This window comes from Chelmon rostratus, chromosome 17, assembly GCF_017976325.1.
Source record: "Chelmon rostratus isolate fCheRos1 chromosome 17, fCheRos1.pri, whole genome shotgun sequence".
Taxonomy (NCBI): domain Eukaryota; kingdom Metazoa; phylum Chordata; class Actinopteri; order Chaetodontiformes; family Chaetodontidae; genus Chelmon; species Chelmon rostratus.
Genome location: NC_055674.1, coordinates 17,770,463 through 17,790,513, shown reverse-complemented (window position 1 = coordinate 17,790,513; position 20,051 = coordinate 17,770,463). Strand labels below are relative to the sequence as shown.

The 20,051-nt window shown below is 44.7% G+C and overlaps 1 protein-coding gene across 2 annotated transcripts; it reads left to right on the top strand.

Moving 5' to 3' along the window:
* Positions 1-306: 306 nt before the first annotated feature.
* tcf20 (transcription factor 20) lies at positions 307-11,339 on the top strand. Of its 2 annotated transcripts, none has more exons than XM_041957292.1 (5): positions 307-8,102; positions 8,387-8,480; positions 9,402-9,451; positions 9,662-9,762; positions 11,055-11,339. In XM_041957292.1, exons 1-4 carry the CDS (start codon positions 879-881, stop codon positions 9,719-9,721), a joined length of 7,428 nt encoding a protein of 2,475 aa, XP_041813226.1. In that variant the 5' UTR covers positions 307-878; the 3' UTR covers positions 9,722-9,762; positions 11,055-11,339. The 2 variants fall into 2 exon arrangements, with proteins under 2 accessions (XP_041813226.1, XP_041813225.1); XM_041957291.1 differs by having other exon boundaries at positions 9,402-9,465.
* Positions 11,340-20,051: the final 8,712 nt, after the last annotated feature.

The window sequence follows — 20,051 nt, the reverse complement described above, 5'->3', positions numbered from 1 at the left end:
AAAAAGAAAACAGTATTTCAAAGGGAATGACCAAGAAAAAAAAAACATCTCCAAAAGTATTCCACTCTGCATCCAAGAGCTGCTGAGAATATCAATGGATTGTTTACCTCTGGGAGCGTTTAGTGACGGTCTGTATTCAGACCGCTTGATTCAAGTTACTGCAGTTTTCGTCTCATACAGGTGTGAGTCAGGTCCCGGCAAACAGAAGGATTGCTGTGACGGAACAGAGTCTCAATGGTTTTATTGAGAAGTTTTCTTTTTTCTTTTTTTTTCTTTGCACAAGATGCTGTTGGATCATAACAAAATTTAATCCTAACATAGCTCTGGTTGCTTGAGCTGTGATTATAGCAGCGTGTATACATGTAAAGACGTTGAGGTTGAACATCTCACATGGTTGTGCTTCAGTCGTCCATGATACCATTGCCTGCCCAGTGCCAAACTGCTTCATGGAAGTGACTGCACACCTTTAGTCTTGTATTTTCTGCATTAGAAACCTGGTTCCCACATATCTCTTTTTTCTTTTTGAAAATTCATTTTTTAAGGCATTTTTTTAGAACCTTTGACCATACTATCATCCCATTGAAGAAGTAAGATTTTCACCATTTGGCCTTTCATATATTGATAAAATCATCATCTGTTAAACCTCCCCATCCAGTCTCTGCTACAGAAAGAAGTGATCAGAACATCTGCGATATATATTCCTCAGCCTGAACTCTTTGGTGGATTTCGAAAGCATTTCCTTGTTTTACTGCCAGGCCATAGACTCTCTTTTTGTCATTTATGGTTACTGCCGTAAGCCTTCCAGTTTCTGATCAGAAGCATTCCCTGGTATAGACACTGACAGATATTTCCGTTTTTAATCCAAACTTGGAAAAACAATGCAGAATTTTTCTAACAGTCCAGCTCCCCCCTCTGTCCCCCCGGGGTTCAGTGGGAGGGGTGGAGGAGGTCCTCCGTATCCCCCTCAGCCAGCAGATCCCCAAATCTCCCCAAGGATGACAGATGATTACGCGGGGATGCAACAGCAGAGCCTGCACAGAGGCCATCACCACCCCACTCAAGCCAGCCACATGCTTGCTTACAGTGCTAGAAACAGAGGAGCTGTGGAGCCACCGCCAACACAGGGTAACATTCACAGTGGCAACCCTAGCAACCCTTACAGGAAGGATGTCATGGATTATTATTTTTCAATGGGTGGAAAGGACAGGCACAGAAGGGGGGGCATGGGTTATGGGGCAGGGTTTGGGTACCCTAACATTGATGGACATATACCTCACCAGTACCGGCATGCTGGATCTGGCTCTGCACCATCATCTGGCCTGATGTCACCCTATCCAGTAGACTATGGCTCCAGTGCTGGTTCAGGTGGAGGTGCTGGTGCTGGAGCGTTCTCTCCTTCTCATCAGTACAATATGAGTCAGAACCCTGCAATGCAGTCAGTGCCAGGTTCTCAAATGCAGCACCGCCAGCACGGGCAAACCTTCGCAGCCGTCCCCCATGCACAGCAACATAGGAGCTATCCACATTCTGGGCACAGAATGACCCCTCAGTATCCACACTACTCCCCACAGGGTGGAGCATCCACAGGGTCATCAGGAATGTACAGCCCCCCTCCGCAGCGATATCTTGATGGGGCTCCGAGCACTGGGTTCGATCCCAAAGTCAACAGTTCTCCCAGTGTCAACTCCAGTTCAAACTCCGTCTCCAGTTCAGTTGCTGCTAACAATGTGGGGGCAATGGAGAATGTTCAGCAGAGTTACCATGCTTCAAATTATCCTGGATATTCCCCACAGACTCATTCACTTCACAAGCAGGCCACACTACAGCACCGCAACTCACAGCACAATTTAGGGGTAGGTTATGACAACTCTCTCAAGATGCAGCACCAGGGCCCGTCGCCAGGCTCTGTATATGCTAAACATCATCAAGCCTCCAATCCCAGTATACCTCAAGCAGCATCTCAAGAAATATCCAAATCACCAATGCACCCCAATGCTCAACAAACACAAATTAACCAAAACTTTAGCCCGATATCCAACCCCTCTCCAGCTGCCTCTGCAGTGCATTCCCCCAGTTGTAGCTCCTCTCCTTCCCCTTTGATGGGTGTCTCAGAGGCACATGGAAACCCCTCAGGTCATGGTCCTTCACATCCACCGGCTTCAAACCCCCGTAGCAGCCATGGTCAGGGTAGATTACTGCAGACCATGCCTCAGTTAAGTCCCACACCCAACTCAAATAGCAGCATTAGTAGTTGTGGTAGCAGTGGCAGTCATAAAGCTCACAGCATGAGTGCAGTTGGAGGGAGCAGTCTTCCTCCAACAGGCCGCAACAAAATGGGTCTAGTCACAGGAATTGGATCTCGAGAGGAAGGCTCCTCTGTTTATTCATCTTCTCCGCATGACAAAATGCAGGATGCTGGCCTGAATAGTCTTAATGCTTTGAGCTCCCAAGTAGCCAATTTACCAAACACAGTTCAGCACATGCTCCTTACTGACACAGTGCTCTCACAGAAGAAGGGAAAAGATGGGGGGCTGCAACAGGCAACACATGGCGTACCCCCATCACAACCAAGGAGTCGAAATGCAAGTGCAGCCTCAAGTACTAGTACAGTTAAAGATGGAAGTGCAATGGGGACTGGTGATGGTGCAAGCTTAGATGCTGGTGCTGATGAAGACTCCTCATTGATGCCACTCGGAGGCTCATCTGGGACCAAGGTGGAGCGCGAGGAGCAGTTTTCTGAGGGGGAGCGTGGGAGAGTGAGGCAGATGAGTGGTGCCAGCAGTGGATCTGAACCAACTGGCTATCACCCTCCATCTCAGACTCAAACACAGACTGGACAAGCATCAACTGTTAAAACAGTCACCTCTGATTCACCGTCAAAAGAAGCACTTGCTTCTGAAACAAAAGCAGATGAATCTCACGTTCCCTCTTCATCATCATCTCCATCCTTTGGATGTCAGTCATCAGAGACCGGCCCAGCTTCACATTCAACACCTCCAGTTTCCTCATCCCCCTCATCCACCTCCTCCAGTATTCCTCCTCCACAGCCAAATTGTGTCTCAGAGCCTGGTTTAGCATACAGTGACCACAGAGGTGGCCATAGGAAGACAGCAGAAATTAAAAATGAAGTCCTCAAAAAAGTAAGTGAAGGCGCAGTTGAGAAAACAGAGAAAGGCAGTAGCCAAGTGCAACGAGACGGAGAAGTCAATACACAAAATGGTCAGGACAAAGAAAATAGGTTGCACACGGCATCCAGATTACACAATAATGAGAGGGAAGAAAAGCACATATCTGAGGAACAGCAGAGTGCCAGTAGTGTTGGTGTGATAGTTTCAGCCCGCTCTGAGGGAAGTCACACTGAAAAAGGCAAGCATCCCCAAGACAACTGTATAGAAGAGAAACAGCCACACTCTTACTTTAGAGAGTCAAGCAGCCACAATGGGGAGGAAGGTGTAGATCTAAGTATATATTCTTCCCTTCACCAGAAATCAAATTTTGGACGGCCTCAAAACCCTCCCCAGTCTGGACCACATAAATATGGCCACCCAGAATCAACATATGGCTCAGATCTGTCAATGAAGAACAGAGGGAGGGCTGGCCCAGCGGGTGTAATGGAATCAAATTCCAGATACTTGGGGTACCAACAATCACAAACTGGTTACGGCCCTGCGCATCCAAAAGATACAGGCTCTGTAGCAGAGGCTTTGGTGAAGAGGGGGCAAGGAGCAGGAGCTAAAGGTCATGAGGATAATTCGCAAATGCAGCAATTTCCAAGCCTTTTGCAAGAGGTTCTTCAAGGTTACAATCTAGATAGACGTTATGGCAGACCAGAACAGGCATTTCCTGCCCATCTGCATGTTCAGCAACAGTTTCAGTCCAGACACCCATATAGCATGACTGAAAGTATGAGGGTGCAAAGTGGAGTAACTGAGGTTTTGGCTCATGCTGCCCAAATGGGTAGCTCTGGAAAGCCCCCACATCCAAACCAGAGGCATGGAAGTGACCCTGATTTTACCGCAGATCCACAGTCCTCAGTGAAGTCAGATGTGTCCAATATTAAGATATTGCAAAATACTGAAAAAAATGAAGTGGGTGTGTCCCAGAGTAATTTACCACAGCCTACAGAGTCTCGGCAACCCCCAACAAAACATATAAACTTAGCTGACTTTTCTCTACCACAGAGGAAAGCATTATCTAATGTGTCCACCCCATCCTCTGCTGTGCAGGAGCTCCTTTTGCAAGAGCCAGAGCCACTAACAGGCAGCGTTGGTCAAACAGAGTCTCAAAAATCATCAGGCTCCATATTAGCCCCATCAGAGCGGCGCTCTGTCATCTGTGATGTGTCGCCAAACCGACGCAGCACACCAGAGAGGGACAGGGAAAGTGACAGAGAGAGGGAGCGGGAGAAAAGTCAGAGTGGAGCCTCTGTGATTCAACAGCCATTTTCCTCTCCAGCAGCAGCCAATGATCTGAGTAAAAAGGATGCTGGAGAGAAACAAGTGGTGAAAATGGAAACAGCATCAAAAGAGGCTGGCCTAGACGCTGCAAATTTACAAACTGATCATGGCAGCGGTGGAGCTAATGAGGCTGATATGGAGTATCATGCCAAGTCTGTTCACTCATCTGTTGTAATGAATGCTGACCCCTATAGGCGAAGTAATGTTGATATTTCAGCCTTGCCCTCTCATCCTATGAGCACCAATCCCTTGTCTTCACCTTCAAGGCATCAGTCCTATCTTCACGGTGTTGATTTATCAACTTGCAGTGGCAGCAGTTTTCCTGCATATCGATATGGAGATGCAAGAGAAGGAAATATGATGCCGCGCAGCAACCCTCATTTTCCCTCTCACCATCCTTACCACAATTTATCCCCCCAGACTCAGTCCACGAATAAGCTTCAAATGTATCCTCACCCTCGTGGCCCCCATCACCCCCATGACATGAGCGACTGGGTAAAAGCAATGAACAGGCCATCGAAGGACATGATGATGCAGCCTGGTTCTTCTCCAGGACGACATAAGGTCAGCCAATCAGAGCAGAGACAGAGGATGATCTCCCAAACTGATATGCCCAGTGAACAACATCCAGCCAAAACTTCACTCCATCATCAAAGCGCTTTCTTTGATTTGAAAATGTGGGAGTCAACGCACTCTGGAAGAGAAGGTGCCAGAATGATAGAGGGAGATTCCTACTACAGAACACAACCACCTCCCCTACCTCCTCCTCCTCCTCCCCCTCCTGTTCCTGTAGCCTCACATGGCCCTGTTCCTCCACAAATGACTCATGGCCAAAATGCTGCTGAACCTGAGGTCTCCAGAGGAGCCACAGAGGAAGCCAAACATCCCTGCCCACCCCCTCCACCCAGCTCCTCTAAGCCTTCTGCTGACATGAACTCCAGTCAGCCACAGGTGCAGCGCCAGACTAAAACTGGGGGTTCTGGAGACACAAATCCGTTAATATTGCGAAGGAGAGTTCGTTCTTTCATCTCTCCTATTCCCGCCAAAAGGCAACTCCAGGATGTTTCTCAGCCTAGAGCTGCCACAAATTCTCATCACTCTCCTGGGGCTCAGTCTGAATCCAGCCATCACAATGAAGATGACTCATCCAGTTCAGATATCCCCTGTCCCAGGCTGTCGTCCCCTTTGCTTGGAGAGAATACCTATTCACAACCTCTATCTCCATCAAGTAGTAATACCAAGGTTTTGCCTCCCAGGAAAGGACGAGGTTTGAAACTCGAGGCAATAGTGCAGAAAATCACCCCAAATATTAAAAAGCCAGCAGGCCATGCTGATGATGAGTCAAATCATTACCCAGGCTTCTCTCACTCAGACATACCAGCGTTTAATGATTCACAGGACCAAGACTTAACACATTTCCCCAGGGTCACAGGAGGGGATGATAGTTACATGGATGAAAGTCACTCATTAAACGACATGATTCCCTTCAGAGTAGTCGATGAGACTGGGCCTTTACCTCCGTCTGCCTACCCATGTGACCCTCATCAGACATCCCAAGCCCTAAAACAGCAAGACTTTGACTTTGGATTAGGAGCTGCTGTGGCATCAGCATCTGGTGACAAGGAGGATTTCGCTTTGCTCGGGCCTTTACCCCCTCCTCCGCCTCTTCCTCGCCCAGTCCAGGGCTCCCCACCTCCATCTTCGTCCGCGCTGTCTGACATTCAGCATTTTACCAACACTTACCAGCAGCTTGAGACAAGAAGAGGAGAGCAGTCTGCTGCTAATCTCCTTCGACAGAAACTTCAAGAATCTGGCATTGGATTTGATGATTATCCTGGCAGCGACTACTACGGAACCACCCCACCTCACCATAGCCAGGCTCAAGGACACATGCTGAATAGACAACATCAGATGTCCTCTGTTAGGTCCAGTTTGTCACCACAAGATTCTAAGCCACCAGAGAGTGTCGTGCCTAAAGGCTATTTCCCATCTGGCAAGAAGAAGGGCAGGCCCGTAGGGAGCGTGAATAAACAGAAACGGGCCCAGAACCCAGCCCAAACACAGGCGCAGGGCCAGTCTCAGGCCCAGGCTCCGAGCACAACTCTGAGTGCCCCTCCAGCCCCACCCGCTCCAATTGCAGCTGCTGCCACAACCCCACCGACAGTACAGACTGCTAGCAGCCCACCAGACCCTACAGCACCACCTCTATCAGACAATAAAAACACTCCCCCGCTGGCCCCACCCATTTTAACCCAGGTAGTGAAAGTGGATGTTGAGAGTGAGGACACCCAGCCAGAGATTGAGGTGAAACCTGTGCGGAGAAGACGCAGAGGTGTAAAAGATGAAGATGGGCCACTAGAAGCAAGGGGACGTCAGAGGAGGAGAAGGAGAGGCGCAGCAGCAGCAGCAACGTCGCCATCAGTGGCCAAAGATGACCCAGATACACCTTTAGGGGCAGGAGGGAGCCTGGGCTCAAATAGAGTATTCATGGATCCAAACAGAAAAGGCCCGTTTGTTCCACACATACATGTGGAGAACAAAATACCAGAGATTGGGGCAGTATGCACCATTGTAAATGCTGAGGAGGACAAGATGAAAGGAGAGCGTAGTGCAGTCGGAGGGAAAGCAGGCGGGAGTGGAATTGATTCTCCCCTGACCTCAGCTCTTTCCTCCCAGTTATCTAGGAGAGACAGAGAATCAGAGAAGAGGGAGCCAGACGAGGTGGAAACTACACTTCAGTCAGGAAAAGCACTTCCTTCATCTGGCTATGTTGTTGCAGGCCCCGTGATTACAGAGACCAATCACTCCGGCCGCCTTCTCTGCTGCCTCTGTCAGAAATGGGCAAATTACAAACACCTTGGAGATCTCTATGGGCCTTTCTATCCAGCTGAATATGCTGCAAAGCTTCCCAAGAACCAGCCCCAGGTCAGACAATGTCAGGCAACCACAGGCACAAACAAAACAGGACCAAATTCAGACATAAGCTCAAATGCTTTGAGCACTGTCCAAGACACACAAACACAAGATGCTCAGTTTACCAAGCCCTCAACTGAGTGTGACTTTGCCATCAGCCTAGATTCAAACCCAACATCTCTTACCACTACAGTCAGAACTGCCACCATAGCTGGAAGAGAGGAAATGATGATGCACATGGCTGGCAAGCTCAGTAACGCTCCATCCTGCTCCTCCCCCACTACCAGTAAAACAACATCACTAACCTGGGACATGAATCTAGATATCCGACCTATCCCTGAGCTTAAGAGAGAGACGGACCTTGAGGCTGACCAGCAGCAGACGCGAAAACAGCAGCAGCCGCAGCTGCAGCAGCCAACAGACGAAACTCAACAACGACCTCAACACAGAAAGCTCACCTCACATCCCCGCTTTAAAAGGAGGCACAAATCCAGTGAGGACTCCCCCAGAATGGTGCCATCTAACAGTAAGGCGTCCCTGCCCTTCCAGCCCCCTCCACCAGCCTTGGACTCCCTGGGACCACTGGCACAACTTGCCCAGCTGCCTCAGATGCCCATGGACCCAGAGGAGCTGTGGGTCCACGAAGGATGTATAGTGTGGACCAGTGGGGTGTACCTTGTCAATGGGAGACTGTATGGCCTGCAGGAGGCACTAGATGGCGCCAGAGAAACAGTGAGTGTCCCGTGGTTGTTTTGTTTTTATTTTGGGATATTTAATGTTTATAACTTGGTATTTCTAGTGTTTACTGCAGCTCTTTAAAGGGAGGTTTTTGAATATATCAGTGGTTTATGTGTTATGATATATGTTATATAACAACAAGTGTTCCAAAGTTTTATGATAATAGTCTTACATGGTGACTGATTTCTATCATTTTGCCAGGCCCAGAGATGTTCTTTGCTGTCTAGTACAGTTTGAGGTGTGTTGATTTCTCTGCCATTCTGTCTGTCTCTGCTCAGTGCTGCTCATACTGTGAGATGGTTGGCTCAACCCTGGGCTGCTACAGTAAAGGCTGTACACTTCGCTACCACTACCTGTGCGCAATTGAAGCAGGTGAGCGAATGCATTGAATACAGACGTATTGTAAAAAGTGAGTTAATAACTAGCAATAACATATTGGCTTTCAATAATGGATATTTGAGCCTGTTTGACCCCCTGCTCCTCTTACATTCCTGCTCACTGTTGGCTCAGTTTTCACTACAATATGTAAATCATGCACCTAAATGGAAAGAGCTCATTCATGTCTTAAAGTAGGGAGAGCTCAAAATTTATCTGTGCAGTATAACAAGCATTACAAAAAGAAGAAACCATAGTTGTATTTCTTTAATTATTTTACAAAACAAAAAAAAGGAAACTAAATGTACAACATTCTTCCAAGTTCCCACAAGTATTGCTAATATTGGGGAATAAAGGGAGGCTCCACATGCTATACATATGGAACTGTTTGCATTTTTGCAACCTCTACTAAAGATTTCCCTTGTGGTCTCCTCCTGGCTGCTCCTCCTCCTGCAGTTCAGTTGACTATTTGCTGAATTGTTGTCGTGTGACTGTAGGTCTTAGCAAAGTCACTCAAGGCTTCCCACAGAGGAGCATAGAATTTTATGTGTTTTAAAGGATCGGGTTAGTGCAGTTGGTTTATTTTTGGCAAAATAAAAATGATGACATCTAGGATAAAATGATCTCTCACTGTTTGAAGATTAGATTTGGTTATATTTCCTAACTGAAGCGTTAGTAGCATGTGTTTTGTTCATGGACTGTCCGAAATATGAAAATCCAATGATAATTTCTGTTGTTTTGCGGTTTCTGGTTATGATAAATGGCGTCATTTTGTCATTTTTTTTAGAAGACATGCTTTTCAAACCCACTGCTGGGCTGTGGTGTTCAGAGGGTCAACATAGCCGATTAAGCTGCTGCAAAACACAAATATTATTCTTATACTGTAAGAGCTATTGATATTTCCTGTCACTCTTCCAGATTGTTCTCTGAATGAAGACAACTTCTCACTGCGGTGTCCGAAGCACAAGGTAAAGAAGGAGAGGTTGGTTTTCATACCTTTTTTTGGGAAATTTTGGGAAAATGTCCTCTTGCTGTTTTGTTTGCCACTGTAGGTCCTCACCACCCAATCACTGACTGAGCCACTTCGATTCCTTCAGTCTCACCTTCTAACCCCAAGAATTTTCATTTTCCTTTCTTTCTCTCTCTCTCTCACCGCTCTCCCTCTCTTCTTTACTCAGTTTACCCAGAGCATCCGGCCAGCCAAGTCAGTTTACCTGGAGCAGTCAGAGAGAGGCTGAGAGAAATGGAGAAGACGAAGAGACGCAGTGGTCTGGGAGCTGTAAGTTTAGCCTCAGTTATGTGTGTTTTGTGTGCCTGTGTGTGTGTGTGTGTGTGCGTGTGCGTGTGCGTGTGTGAGACGGAACATTCAGTGTATTCTTATAAACACATTATTTGTTCATCCCAACATATTTTAATTATTATCATTTCTTCCATCCATATAAAATCCATATAAAATCACATAGACTGAAAAATACAACTTCCCTAATTGGATGTTAGCATGTAATGTAATGCTGTTCTGCAGCTGACTGACGGTGTAAAACCCACCTCGCCACCTAAAGGGTTCCATCAACACAAATACATTTTAGCAGGGAAACACAGCCTTTTGGTTCTTAGTGGGGACTGCTGTTGAGGGAAATCATCCTGCTCCCACACTCCTCCTCACCTCACCCTTAGTGGCCTTACTCCTGCCTGTCACTACCTCCCCCTCACTTTCAATCTATTCTGTCCTAATGGAAACTACAGACATGCCACACCACATCTCTCCTGTTCTTTCCCTTTAAGGCTGCAGTTGAATGTTGATGGTATGCTAAGGATTCAGCAGCTTTTCCACCTCACTTTGTCATGTTTTGCGCGAATGTATTCCTGACTGTAACCAATCATACAGCAGTAGACACCTGATCAGAGTGAAGTTTACCTGGTAACAGCTGTTTGACTTGGTACAAAATCAAGTTTTACTGTTGAAATCTGTCTTTATGCCTCCAAGGTGGTGAGAGCATTTTGTGTTTGCGCTGTCCATCTGTCTATACTGGGACAGGGGCTGTTAGGGAATTTCTTAAATTAGGCAGAAACGTTGCCTTGGACTCAAGCATGAACAGATTTGATTTTGGTGATCAGAGGTCGAGGGTCACTGTTTGAAGACAGCATGTTTCTCACTGGAAATGATTTACTGGAATTATTGTCAGACATGGATGGAAACTGAAGCTTGACTGTTTGCTGGAGGCGTACAACCACAAGGTGGTAATTCTAGTTTCTAATTCCTTCAATTAAAAATTTGGTTACATGCCTGAACTTGTGCATACATATTTAAACAACGTGGAGGTTGCCAGTGAGTTGGATAATTAGCAAAGGACTTTCAACTTTTCTCTGCGAGCTTGCATGGCTATAGTGACAGAACCTGTGACTATCTGCCTGTTGGTCCTATTGAGAAGACCCCTCACAGAGGGTGTGTCCCTTTAATAAGCTGTGTTATGTGTAAGAGGAGTTCATTCTTTGTTTGAAAATGCATGGGCCATGATGATGATGATGATGATGATCCTGCTGCTAACCTCATTTTTTGTGTTCCTTTTTTAGGTTAGTTTGGACAACAGAAGACTGAGAAATGAAGCTTGTTTGTGATGCAGCCCCCAATGTGAAAGGACAGGACTGGCATCTGTGACAGAGAACAACAAAAGGGAATGTACAATTTCTCAATGGGAATCAGCATACTTTACATTTGAGATAATGGAGAAAAGAAACCTTTTTTTTCTAAGAGAATTATTGCTCTTTACTTAAAAGCAGAAAAAAGAAAAAAAAACATGGACATGCAACATAGAGGAACGGAGCTACAAGTAAAAAAAAACAAAACAAAACAAAAAACTACAAAGATCAATGCGGAATAAAATGAGACGCCAAGACTGATGGAAGAACTAAAGGAACTTTTCTGTGAAGAACAAAAGAAACAGACTTCCTCTCTAGGCTCACTTTGATTTTCCTCAGACACCGTCTAACGTGTTAAACTCTTATTTTATCATCAGTTACCTTTGTTTTCTGGTTTTCTTTTGATTACTTTGAAGAGGCGTATTGGGAGCAAGTTGGGTGTCAAACCCAGGAAAGAACAGGAGAGAATTTTATATCCTCTCACAAGTAGTATCTTATCTTATATTAGGATGACAATTATTACTTTTGTCCTCATTATTATTTTGTATCCTCATCATTATTTACTCATGAAAGTGGATGTATCTCACATTATAGTCAGTCAACACATGAACTGGATTTTTATTTGTGTTTTTTTTTTCATTCCTGGAGAGGGAGGAGCCAGAGCGATGTCTGGAATGTCAGGGTCGAGTTTGCCACAAAGACATTATTGCCTTGGAGAACGGACATCTGTTGCCTTTCAAAAGTCACGTGTATGAATGAGAAGTGAGCGTGTGTGAGAAACTGAAAAATGCCGATATTTGGGTCTTTGATTCCATTTTGGTCCTTTTGAAAAGTGTTCTTATTTTTCATCACTGGGGTTTTTACGGTACAGATAGTATTCATGAAAAATCAGATGGACACAATCTTATTTTTCAAGTACAAATGTTCGTAATGCGCAAAGCGAAGGATGGAGCCTTGTAAGAGGAGGAGATAACACTATGGACTAATGCGTGTCCGCTATCTTTAACCGTGCTGAGTGGGAAAAGATGATGGACAGGACGCTGAAGAGTTTTCATCGGTGTGGAACTGTGTACTGGGCGCGTCTGTTCTACAGAGGAAGTTACGTTTGACTGACGGGTGTCGGTCCCTCGGACAGTGATGAAACATTTTGCGAGCTGAAAACTTTGGAGAGGGTGTAATATGAAGGCTGTGATTGGCCAACCGTACTGGCAAATGGGGAGTAAGCCTTACCAAGTACTTTTGAATGGTTTCCGTCTTAAGCGACACAGCAGCGATTTGATCGGGAGATGCAAAATCCATTCAAAAGAAGCATTGCCATAAAATTTAAAAGTGAGTCATACATGGTGTTGTCTTTATCATTTTTTATTGTTATTCTTGTAAAAAAAAAAAGTCAAGCTGAGAAGAAGACAGTTACACTATCAAAACCATGCTGTATTAGAAACCTGTCAATATGTATATGAATTATGAATACACTCAAAAAATGCTTCAAGTATGCTCTTCTTATTATTTCTCAAGCATATTTTCGTCACCTTTGTTGCACTGATAAAACCACCTGTTTCAGTTTCATCTGACATTTTTCTGTCCCAGTTTCATTTTCACTCTTACCAAACTCTATTCCCGCCTCTCTTTTTTTGCAGATGTGTTCTCAAATATATAAGCCATCCCCATCTCTATTTCTGTCATATACACCCACCCACGCTTCCTCTCTTCCTCGTTTCTTCTTCCTGTCATTTCAGTTTGAAGGGAGTGCATAACCCCGCTCTGACAGGTTGTGAGTGCTATCTCGAGACGAGACACCGTTGTACCAGGTCAAGGATGCTGTGTTTCTGTCAGTCAGTGTCTGAAGAAGCAGCGTGACGCTGTGAACACTTTCACAACCTAGCTTAAATAAATTCAAAATTGAATCTGAAAGCCAAAATGTCTGACTAAGATCAGGTAAAAGTTCGGTTACATGTTAAAATGCAGTCATTAAAGAGGACAACACTTTCTCCAAATTTCAGACATCACTAATCACATTTACATGTTGAAGTTTGTTATTTGTGCATTTGCTCAGGTTTAAAAGTAAATAGATGTACTTAGCTGTAACACCTCAATGCAGTTAACTAATGTTATCACTAAACTAAAAAGCATTGACGTGAAGTTTTTAAGTTAATAGAGAGGACACATCATTAACAAAAAGTAATGGATAGGTTAGCTTAAAAGGCGGTTGATAGCTAAATGTTAAACAATTTAAATTATTAGCTAAAAGTAATGGATTAATGGTTAAAATTGTTAGCTGAAGTAATGGTCACAATAGCCAACCAAAAGTAATAGCTAAATGTTGAAACAGATAACCGTAATGGAGTTTTAAATTGTTAACTACAAGTAATGCCCATATTGTGGAATAGCTACAAGTATTTGAGGAATGGTGAAGTATTTTGGCTATCCATAAACAGTTGAAATAGTTAGTTTAAAGTAAGAGAAAAGCAGTAAAGATAGCTAAAAGTATAATGGTCAAAATGGATAGCTATAGCGAAAGGTAATGGATAATTTGGTTGAATAGTTAGCTAAAACTTATGGCTGACTGGTTGGAATAGCTAACGGTAATGGATAATGGCTGAAGTATCCGGTTTAGTTACAATTATAAGAGAAATGGTGAAATACCCAGCAATGCTCAAGCAGTTAAAATGATGGAAAAGTGGCTAAAACAGCTAAACTCATAATTGGTGGTCAAAACAGATGCTATAGCTAGAACTAGTGGTTGAAATATACAGCTAAGATAACAATTCAATTGGTCAGATAGCTAAAAGTAATACGTAATTACTTGAATGAGTTAGCTAAAAGTAATTGATAAACGGTTCAAACATGCTAACTTGACCAAACTACCTTAAAAATGGACATTAAAAAAAATTGTAATTGCGTTAAACAACATCCAGTTTAGGATATTGTGTCTTTTTGAAAGTGGAAACAACATGAAGCTTCTACATTGAAGTGACTGTGTTGACTGCAGTTAAGTAACCACGGCCTCGCAGGGTCACGTAGTTGTCATTGAAAGTTGGCGTACAGATCAGGTACTGCAAAGCAAGATTGCCCATGTATTAGCATGTAGGCTATCTGACGTGTTTATTCACCATTTCAAGGTCATGTTGATTTTCACATCAGAAAGTGAGTGCTGCATGCCCTCACTAGGCTGATGAGCGCTGGACGAGGGGCCAGATGAGAGGAGAGGTGAAAGAGATAGATCGAAATGAGTCGAGGAATCAAAATGAAAACAGATGGAGGAGCCTGTTTTGGATTTGTGCGGGTGGATTAAAGAAGAGGCGTGTGCGTGCCCGTGTGATATGCTCACAGTGGTGTCTGAGCGCCGGGGGTCGGATCATAAAGACTGACGGTCGCTCCGCTCGCAGAGGTCAGTGTGACGGCCAGAGTCCTTCATCACTCTCACTATCTGATGAAGAGCGAGAAGGACCGCGGACGGCTGGAGGAGCAGGACCGGATGTTTCATTCACCTTCTACGCCTAACTCCATGAAGGAACTGAGGACAAAGTAACAGAGGCTGACGGAGGTGAGCGTTTCTTTCTCCCGCTTGGGTCAAATTTGATTCATTGTGTGATGCCAAGTGCTCAGAGTTACTGGTTTGAGCATCCGTCTCCTGGAGAGGTTCCATGGTGACAGCAATTTCCCTCTATTTTCCTCTTATTTAGCTGTCTGTCCTCCCACAAATTACCAGCAGTGTGCTGATTTTCTGTCACAGTCTTTTTGTTCTTTAAATGTGATTAGTCATGTAAAACCGATGGCTCCCCCGCACCTTCTCTTTCAAACACCTCACTAATCATCTCAGGCAATTGGGCTGTTTCTCCTTGGAAACTAATGACATGCTGGTGATATTTTTAGTGACGTGCCAAAGTGGAGGTGCACCTAAAGTCAAGTAGATTAACAGCGAAAAACTAGAGATACTCATTCCTTTGTTGGACATTTAACATAAAGTGCTGACATCTGACCTTTTGTTTTCTGAGTGACGTAGCCCATATTTTCTCTTGAGCACTGAGTTAAGAGTTTGAACATCTAACCATCTCTCAATGTGCAAACATCCATCTCCATCCCTACAACCAGCCCAAGCCCGTAGTTAATCCCCGGCATGATGGCGTTCCTGCAGCAGATGCGTTCCCCTCGCCTCTCCTTCATCCAGACGGTGGTGTCTCTCTTCCTGGGTGGCGTGGCCCTCATGTCCTCCTACTGGTGCGTGGGCAGACAGAAGGTGCCCAAGCCACTCTGTACACCCACCAAGCACAGCAACTGCATCCCCGTTCCCGGCGTCTCCAACTCCTCCAGCATCCAGTTCTCCTGGGAGACGGGCGACGACCGCTTTGTCTTCCCAACCTTCCACACCGGCCTGTTCGTCACCTGCGAGGAGAACATCTACACAGACGCATGGGGTGAGAGAAGAGACTGTATAGGTGTGTCTAAAGAGGCAAAATGTGTTAAAATAGATGAAAATGTGAGAAAATAAATTCCCTGTCTGCTCAGCTGAAAATGAAACACAACGGAAGGTCAAAAGCCAAAGATGCCTTTCAAAAGAATAAACGCCCAGATGTGTCTCCAGTGACCCTGAGAAGGATGAAGCAGTTAACAGAAAGTAATAAATGAGAGGGCTCAAAGAGATCTGCACAGAGGCACTGACAGACCTCAGTAATACATGGAGCCATATTTACAGTATGCAGTCAGCATCATTGGACAGGATTTCATAAGCATGTCCCTGACCATATGTGCCGATCTGGTCGTGTGTGCGGTAGAGGATATTCCCAAGGTGAGATCAGGTCGGCACTGAAACAGGAAGCGAAACGAGCTGTACCATAACTGTGGCACTAGTGCGACAGGCAATGAACTGGGTCGCAGGAGGAGAGGAAATCCAAGGTGATGATATGAATCGAGGCCTCAGGTGTGTTAATTTTGCATGCGTGTTCGAGCGAGCGTGTGTTTGGGTTATGTGCTCAGCCCAAAGAGGATTATCATCAGTGTTCTGTGCTCACAGAGATTTAGACTTCAACAGCATGACTCAATTATGGATTAGAAACCCAGAGAGAGAAAGGTTAATAGGATTCACAAACATCGGCTGGGTTTTCACCGTCTCATTTGCAGCTGATTTGCAGCAGATTTTAAGTCATCAGCCTGAATGATACTGAAGTTCGGCCAAAAGTTTCAACTGACTAATGTGGTTAGTGATATAAATCGGTCTGCTTTTTGTAATTAATAGATTGGTATGTATTGGTTGGCAGTGGTGAAAGCAAAAACCAATCCTCCTAATCTGCCCCGCAACAAGAGCTGTAAATCTCCCTCTTCATGTATTAATGAAGGTATTTTGTTACGGAGACGGATATTGTTGAACTATAATTTGTGTTTCTATGCCTCTGCATAAAAAAAAACATGAACAAATTAAGAGAATTGGAGAATTTAGGAGCTAATGACACAGATATTTCTAGCAAGAGTTGGTGGAGGCCCAAAACAGAGCTAAAAGCAGAGTCAGTATTGGGCCTGCATGCACTGGATGGACAGAGAGATGACTCTGAATGCTAATGTTGGACCATATCTGCAGGATGTATAAATACTGTAGATAGCAGTATGCTAATGTTAGCCATGTCAATTAAAAAGGGGGCAGCATGTCAGTGTTGTGTCCACAGCTTTGTGTCTGCTGCCCCCAAGAGGCCAAAAGTGTTGTAGCTTTAAGAGACACCCCTGATAATTAGTCGAAATGTCATAATGATGACTATTATCATATTTTATTATATTGCATTGTATTAGAATAGTTTTAGAATCTGTGTTGTCGATGGATGTGTATCAGAGTAATAAGATCCATTCATTACATCATTCCAAGCATTTGAATGAATGCTAATAGTTACTTTCGTATGGTGGTCCTAAGAGCTCAATGCACGGCAACTTAAGACAACACATGCAAATAAACAAACAAACAACAGCAAATGAAGAAAATCAATTTGACAGCACATGCACAGTATTTAGGAAAACCACTGCAATGAGAGAAAACACACTGTAACAGCTGAAAACACAAGCAAACATAATGCAAGCAAAGCACAAGTAAATGAAAAACAACTTAGTGTTGGTTGTGTTTTAGATGGTGTGCACATGTTCTCTCGCTGGTGGATATGTTTCCTACATATTCTTGTGCTTTGTCCATTTGCATCTGTTTTCTTAAGTCGCAGCGTGTTGAGCTTACGGACCACTGTAATTTAGAGCCAAGTACGGTACTCTGATTGTTACAGCTGTCATGAAAACACACTGGTAAACAAGCCACAAAGAAGCTTAACCGACTTACAAAACAGGTTGTTTCTATTTATTTTCAAAAAGGCATTGGCAGCAGTGGGGGGAAAAACACATTTTGGGGATGAAATCAAAAAGTTTTTATGTTGACATTAAGAAGTGAAATGAAAAAAAAATCCCCAAAATTCAAAACTACAATAGACAAAGTCTCATTTGTGCTGCTAAGAGTTTTCCTGTAAGCCCCATCCAGCCAGATTTCTACCAGACAAATCTTATAATCTCCTATCAGTTCACCCTTTAAACACGACGCAACTCGTTACCGCAAGCTGACCAATTTGACAACACATGCGCGCCGTTTGGAGAGCCAAGTGGAAGAAAAACACAACCCAACGACGCAATTAGACAGCGACAGCAAACGAAGAAACCACTTTCACTAACTTGACATCAGCGCAGTGTGTTGATCTCTCAGGGTCACTGTAGTTTAGAGCCAGATATGGTTCTCTGATCACTGCAGCTGTCATGCAGACACATTGGTAAACAAGCCACAAAGAAGCTTAGCCAACTGCAGGAGCAGGTTGTTTCTATTTCTCTTGTTTTAATAGCATTGCAGGCAAAGGTGGGGGAAAACAAAATAGTTTCTTGTTGAAAGTGATGAGTGAAATGAAAAGCAAGACACACTGGCAGTCTCATTTTGCCAGTGTGCCGCTACGATCTTTCCTGTAGGCCCCATCCGTCCAGATTTGTACCAGGCAAATCTCATAATCTCCCATCAGGTTACTCCAGGCCATGTAAACACTTTGTGATCTGCTACCTCAGTCTACTTATTCACACAGTAATTAGATTGCAGAGTTCATTTAAATGTGCAATATACGCTATGTGTGTAGGGGGGCTGAGTGTGGGTTGGGGGAGGGGTTGAATCGGTTCCTTTTGGAAATGGAGAGCATGCTGATTACACAGTGAAATATCACTGTTGTAGTGGTTACTTTGACTTCACCTGCTCAGGTATTCACTGAAGGCTTTCTGGTGCAAATTGCCATGTTTCGATGAGTTTATCACTACATCTGCATTTGTCTTTTGATTTGTAGAGGAGAAGTGTCGGGGGTTTTATACTTTGACTCCAGGCTCTGAAAAAGGTAAATGGATCATGTCTTCCTCCTCCATTTTTTTTGCTCCTGGTTGGCTAATTGTTTCAAATCCGAACCGTCGTCCGTCTCTGTGCTCATGCCTGCTCTCCTCCCTCCGCAGCGATGATGTGGCTGTCGCTATCGATGGAGCTCATGTACATCGGCCTGCTGGTGATCAGCTGCACGCTGCTGTCTGTGCAGTTGTGCATCAGGGCCTGGTTCCCCTCCACGCAGCGCTGGGGCCAGCTGCTCAATGCTTTCGCTGCAGTCTTCACGGTCCTGGGAGGTAATTCAGTCGAGCTTTAACGAGACAGAATGACCGCTGTTAGCGGCTGGTATATTTACTTCTATTGTCCTCACAGGTCTGCTCGGGATGGTGGGTCACATGATGTTCATGCAGGTGTTTCAGACCACTGTCTCAATGGGACCAGAAGACTTCAAGCCTCACAGCTATGGCTACTCCTGGGCGTTCTAGTGAGTTCATGAAACAATGAATTTGAAATTACATGCACATGGGACTGATTGAATCTCGGATCACAGTGTACTGAGTATCCTGACAATGATGTTTGCGGGGAAAGCAGAGCTGCAACGACAAACCTTCATGTGGGATCACATATGTTGTTCTATATCTTTTGGCATCATAATTCATTTAAAATCCCAACTTTACAACCGTGGCTGCTGCTGATATGTCAGGAACGCGGAACCGCGAGTGCCGAACAGCCCTGAAGGCATCATCGTGACATTCCGCTGCTCACCCTCTTTCTCTCACACGTCGTCTCAAGAACGTGGCCTCAGGTGTGATTAAACGTCTGCGAGGCCAATTATCGAGCCAGTTTTAGGTGGTTTTTCACAACAAACACATAAGATCCTCTTTGTGTGTGTGAACATGTTTCAACATGACATACAGACGTGAACACACTGCTATCACTTTCAGAAAAAAATATACTAAGAGCTCCTGTGTTATAAATAGTATAAATATATGGAGCAGGTACCATGATGTTTTGGGGCATAGTTACCTCTATGTCTTTCAATTGAGTTGCAAGAAAAATGTATCCTACTATCCACCCACATAGCCAACTTGCCATCCACATATCTGACCTAGAGACGTATCTGTCTCTGCAGACCAGTGCCTATGATTTTTGCACCACTGAACTCTCAAATGTTCTTTCATCTTTGTAATGAGGGGTTTACGGACTGCAGCCCTGCCATATTATCCCTCTCTATGTAATTGTCGACGGACTGTTCTTGCTGCCACGGTCTGTTCGCGTCCCGCACTGACATTCTCAGTCATCTGTGGAAGAGCTGCTCGTCTTGTTTTCTTTACATATCGCACTCACGCACAAGCGTCGCGGCCGTCAAAAGTGCGCTGTCGACTGCAATTTCTGACCCATGTCTTTCCCATAGATCTGAATGCAGATGTCACGTAAGCCGCTGTTCCTGTTGAAACATGCTGACTCTTTGTGGCTGAAGCCCCTGCCTCTTTCAAAGTCTCTTAGATCTTTTCCTCTCGCCATCTTGACACAAAGTCAGAATCAACTGGGCCTGCTCAGCATTT

What these genes read in the sequence shown, in the direction of transcription:
- tcf20 (XM_041957291.1), top strand. Translation starts at nt 879, where the DNA reads ATGCAGAATTTTTCTAACAGTCCAGCTCCCCCCTCTGTCCCCCCGGGG. An exon ending in TAGATGGCGCCAGAGAAACA is followed by an intron (nt 8,103 to 8,386) that starts GTGAGTGTCCCG and finishes GTCTCTGCTCAG; the next exon opens with TGCTGCTCATACTGTGAGAT. An exon ending in CCTGTGCGCAATTGAAGCAG is followed by an intron (nt 8,481 to 9,401) that starts GTGAGCGAATGC and finishes TCACTCTTCCAG; the next exon opens with ATTGTTCTCTGAATGAAGAC.